This window comes from Arachis ipaensis, chromosome B06 (genome assembly GCF_000816755.2).
Source record: "Arachis ipaensis cultivar K30076 chromosome B06, Araip1.1, whole genome shotgun sequence".
NCBI classification, from domain to species: domain Eukaryota; kingdom Viridiplantae; phylum Streptophyta; class Magnoliopsida; order Fabales; family Fabaceae; genus Arachis; species Arachis ipaensis.
In genome coordinates this window covers 109027949-109033303 of record NC_029790.2, presented here as the reverse complement: position 1 = coordinate 109033303, position 5355 = coordinate 109027949, and the positions used below count along the sequence as shown (strand labels likewise).

Below are 5355 nucleotides of genomic sequence, written 5' to 3'. Positions count from 1 at the left end.
ATCAGTGAAGTCGACGCACATGCGCCACTTACCGTTTTGTTTTCTTACCATTACCACATTGGCTAACCAGGTGGTGAATCTGATCGCTTTGATAAATTCGGTGTTGATAAGCTTTTGTGTTTCTTCCAGTGATGCTCTCTTTTTCTCTTCGCCGAGTTTGTGTTTCTTCTGTTGCACCGGTCGGATTGTCGAGTTTATTGCTAGTCTATGACTGATAATCTGTGGGTCGATTCCGGGTATGTCTGATGGTGTCCATGCAAAAAGGTCGGCATGTTCTTGCAGGAAGGTAGTTATGGCCTGCAACTCGGATGCATTGAGTGAGGTACCTACATACGTGAATTTATTAGGGTTATTGTTGAAATACACTTTTTGTAGGTCATCAGAGGGTTTTGGGCGATCGAGGAAATCAGCTCTTGGGTCCAGTTCGGCTAGCGTGTGCTCCTTTTGGTTCAGGCCGACGTTGTTGACTTGTTGCGTGGAGCGATTTTGGAATTTCATGCTGATGTTGTAACATTGTCGTGCCTCTTTATGGTCGCCATGAATTGTTACAACCTGGTTGTCCTGCAGAGGAAACTTTACACAGAGATGAACTGTAGATACAATGGCGCCGAACTTATTCAAAAAAGGTCGGCCGAGAATAATGCTATATGGGCTGAAACAATCGACTACTAAATATTGAATATCATTAGTTTTTGAAAGAGGTTGCTCACTAACCACACTGATCCGAGTATTGGAACTCGTTCTCCCGAGAAGCCGACCAAGTCTCCTCCTGTGGACTGTAGCACGTTGTCGCTGAGCTTCATCTTTTGAAATGTGGAATAAAACAGAACATCGGCACTGCTCCCGGGATCCAAGAGTACTTTTTTCACTAATAGATCCCCTATCTGGAGGGTGATTACCACAGGGTCGTCCAAATTTTGTATATTGGAGTTAAAGTCGGCCTGTGTGAAAGTGACTTCTGGTTGTGGGTTAGTGATTGCTACATCTTGTTTCGGTCCTTCTACCGAGCATATTGCTCTGAACGACCTTTTCCTTGCCGAGTTTGAGTATCCCCCACTTGCATATCCTCCTGAAATACAATTGATTATACCTCGTGGTCTTTCATATTGGCTTGAAGATGCCTTCTCTTTTCCTCGGTGTTGTTCAGAGAGGTCGTTTGTTGTGGAACTGGGGCCGCGTTTTTGGATGTGACCACCGATGTATTTGTCTAGGTGTCCTTGTCTTGCTAGTCGTTCTAAGAGATCTTTGGCGACCACACAATCATCGGTATTTTGGCCGTGTTTCTGGTGGAAAGCGCAGTACTTTGACTTGTCCACGTTCTTTGTATCCTGGTATGTGCCGGCCTTTCTTGGAGGCTTAATTAGTTTGGAGTTCAAGATCTCCTTGATTATGTCTTCCCTCTTAGTGTTAAACTGCGTATAAGAATCAAATCGAGGTGTTAGTTTAAAACTTTTCTTAATGGTTGAGCTCTTATCTTCTTCACGGAAGTGTGACTTGTCAGACTTCCGAGCTTGTCTGAGCTCCTCGATGTCAATTTGTCCTTTTGCTTTCTCTCGAAATTCTGCTAGGGTCTTTGGTTTTGCTACTGCGATCGTCTCCTGGAACTTCCCAGGTCGGAGGCCGCTTTTAATTGCGTGGAGATGGACCTCGGGGTGGAGATCTGGTATGCTGATTGCGACCTTGGTAAAGCGAGTCATATAGTCCTTTAAGCTTTCGTTTGGTCCTTGCTTGATAGTGTTCAGGTAATCGGAATCGTGCAAGTATATTGCAGATCCGGCGAAATGTTCTTCAAATAACTTCGCCAACTGATGAAAACGCGAAATGGAACCTGCAGGCAAAGCACACAACCAATCAAGTGCAGGACCGTCTAAATAATTCGGAAAACAACGACATAAAACTATATCTGATGCACCATTGACGATCATTATTGATCGGAATTTCTTTAGGAACTTCCTCGGGTCTCCGAGTCCATCATAAGGCGTGAGAGTCAACGGCAGAGTGAACCTCTTCGGCAGTTCGAAGTTCATTACTTCTTTTGTAAAGGGGCCTACAGGGTCCTCGGACTCTTCTTTCTCGTCTTCGGGCTGCTGCTCTTCGTGTCGAGCAGTTTCTGAAACATGAGTCGGTTGGGACTGATGTTCCTCGTCCTCCGCCTGTTGGCGATGAGCATCGTTGTGTTCAATCCGAGCATGATTTAGTTCAGCAATTTGAGCAGCCATTATTTGGTTCTCGTTAGCCATTCGCTGATTAGCTTGTTGTAGCTCAGCTACCATTCGCATGAGTTCGGACAGTGAAGGAGGCGGTACGTCAGCCATGGATGCAGATGGAAGTGATGGGACCAAAAGAAAAAATATGATTTCCTCGGCCCCACGGTGGGCGCCAATTGATCTTGCCTGTAAGATAGATCGGCCTCAAGTCCTCGAGAATAGCCGAGCTATGTGCTGCAAGGTTGAACGTCCGTCTCTTAGAATCCGAATTCTTTATGTTCATCGTGAGCGTGAGAACACGAGCAATATCAAAAGAGGGGAGTGTACCTGCAAAAGGCACTCCGAAGCTTAAGTCAGTGTGTATTCTAGTTTACTCAGGAAAAACTTAGATCTTTGGAAATAGTTTACTTCCCTTTTATATGTGACGAGTTCTTTGTCCGTTATATTCTCGGCATTACCGTTTAACTGAATGATATCGTAACCGACCTTATTTTGTCGTTGGAACGTCGGTTATGATGGAGATGTTATTGTCGCCTAGTTATAGCTCATAATTCCGAATAGTAACGGAAGATGACGAGGTACATCATATGTTGCTAATGGTTATGGGGCCGAGTTATAACGTACAATAATGACGATTATTATGAGATAATGATGATCATATCAATACCACTCTTGGTAGCTTTTAATTGTTCTATTGGTGACTTGTGCTACATTCGAGTACTTATTTTTAAAGATTCTATCGTTTTTACCTTATTTGTGCCAAAATAAAATGATATCGTTTAATCCTATGTCTAATGTAACAAATCAGAGCCAACTCAATATTTTGTTTGTTGACCCAATATTAAAAAGGATTTAAAAATTAATATAATATCTAAAATTAGATCTCAAAAATTAGTATAGTAAATTTTAAATTTGTAGAATTAAAATAATAAAAATTATGAATTTCAAAAACTACTATAAAAATTAAGAGATTTCTGTTTATCAAAATAAAACATTGAAATGTTTGCTAATGTTTCATAAAATTTAATTCAATTTTCCCTTAACTTTGAATAAATAATTGGCCTTTTATGAGATTATGTAATTATGTTAATTGTAATTATATTATTTAACTCATTATGTACAATACTATATTTTCTTCTTTTTTTTTTTTCGTTACAAGAGACTCAAAATCGAATTATGGAAAAGAAAAAATCTAATCATTTTAAGTGATATCAACTATAGTTGTCATAATCGAACCATGATTGGATCGATTAGATTATTGGTTTAATAATTTACTGGTTTAACTGATAAGTTACTAGTTGACTCGGTCCAACATAAATAAAAAATATAAAATAATCAAAGACTTACATTGTCATTATATAATAAATGTACTGAATATGTTGTTTTATCTTTATTCAAAGTAAAAAGTAAATAGAAGAGTTTGAAGTCTATAATATTCTTGAACCATAGGGAAGGAGAAATGAAAAAAATAAGAACATATATAACTGTAATAATAGCATATTAATTTTACACTAAATTTTATTCATAAGGCTAAAAAAAATTTATCGACAACCTAGTATCTTATGGAAATGGATCCTCTCCATTTTTTTAACTCTTGAGAGAATAAAGTATGATTTCTCACCTTTAATTCTATAAGTGAGATCAAAATTAAATAGGAGAGAGAGTGCAATGAAAGGTGAGATCAAACACTAGACACTATCCAGTTTTTTTTCCACTGGAGATGATCCACTCCCGTATCTTACTAACTTCATTAGAAAAATAATTGGCATATGATGTTGTGCTCCTTGTTACACATTTCATCTCAAATATGAAAACAAAGTTATAGATAAATTAGTTATATCTACAGTAAATATTTATACAAAAGTGTAAATCATAACATGTTATTAAAATGAAAAGAATATTATTCTTACCTAAATATTATTAAAAACTTCTTCAAACACGATATTTGTTGTTGATGACTTTGGATTGCCGTCTTCGTCTAGAATTAAAACCCTGAGGCCACTGCGACTCTTAACTCTTGACAAAGCAACATAAAATTGTCCATGGGTGAACACTGATTTTGGCAAATAAAATTCTACATGTGATAATGATTGACCCTAACTCTTGTTAATGGTCATTGCAAAGCATACTGTTAATGGAAATTGTCTCTGTTGGAACTTAAATGGAAATCCTGAATATGAAGGGATCAAGTTCATTCTTGGAATGTACACTTTATCTCCAATATTTCTACCGGTCACTACCGTCGCTCCAATTACGTTGCTGTCAAGTTCGTTAATTATTAATCTTGTCCCGTTGCATAAACCTGAAGTCTGGTCTATGTTTCGCAGTAGCATTACAGCGACTCCTGGCTTCAAAGTCAACTTGTGATTGAATAGTCCGGAACATTTGATGTCATTTAGGAACTCTGGTGTGAACCACTCTTGTTGTACATCTTCATTCTCATCGGCTTGACATGTTGTGTCAGAACTCAAATACTCCTTTTCCATCCCTGAAAAGATTGTCAAGACAAAATCGTTTATCTTCTCGACACTCTCAAGCGTGGGTTCAAGAATTGCCACTACAAGATTTTTATTTATTTATGGAGGTTTTTTTTCTATTTGTGGAGGTTTATAACCCCCATCAAATGGTTTGTGGAGGTTTCTAAAACCCCCAAAATTTAAGGTGCCACGAGGTCTTTTGTGGGGGTTTTTAAAAATCTCCACAATATACTATTCAGTGGGGGGGGGGGGTTTGTGTGTATTTAATGGGGGTTTTATATTACACTTTTGTGAGAGTTTTAAATCACTTTTGTGACAGTTTAAAACCCCCACAAATTGATTTTTTAATTTTAAAAAATAACTATTTTGTGAGACTTTTAAACCTCCACAAACTCTATAATTATTTATTTATTTTTAATTTCAAATTATTCATTAATCTTATTTCATTTACATATTCTCAAATTAAAAATTTATTTTTTAATATCAAAATTTAAAAACTAAATCTTTTATAACACAATTCCTTAATATAAAACATAAATCTATATATAAAAAAATTCTCAATGTCAATAGTTCCAATCATAATTCCATATGGTATTGTTCTAATTAACTATATAAAAGAATAGAGAGATACTTCGATAATCACATAAGAAAGGCAAAACATTGAGTAATAC

The 5355-nt window shown here is 37.0% G+C and overlaps 1 protein-coding gene and 1 long non-coding RNA gene across 2 annotated transcripts in view; both read right to left on the bottom strand.

Moving 5' to 3' along the window:
- LOC110263802 lies at positions 669 to 2315 on the bottom strand. Its single transcript, XM_021105607.1, has 2 exons — positions 1913 to 2315; positions 669 to 1828 (listed from the first exon to the last, which is right to left on the bottom strand). Exons 1-2 carry the CDS (start codon positions 2313 to 2315, stop codon positions 669 to 671), a joined length of 1563 nt encoding a protein of 520 aa, XP_020961266.1.
- LOC107648354 overlaps positions 4091 to 5355 on the bottom strand; it is a 5442-nt gene continuing 4177 nt past the window's right edge. Inside the window, exon 6 of the long non-coding RNA XR_002349149.1 lies at positions 4091 to 4695. This is a non-coding gene — a long non-coding RNA (uncharacterized LOC107648354). The remainder of the gene's footprint in view (positions 4696 to 5355) is intronic.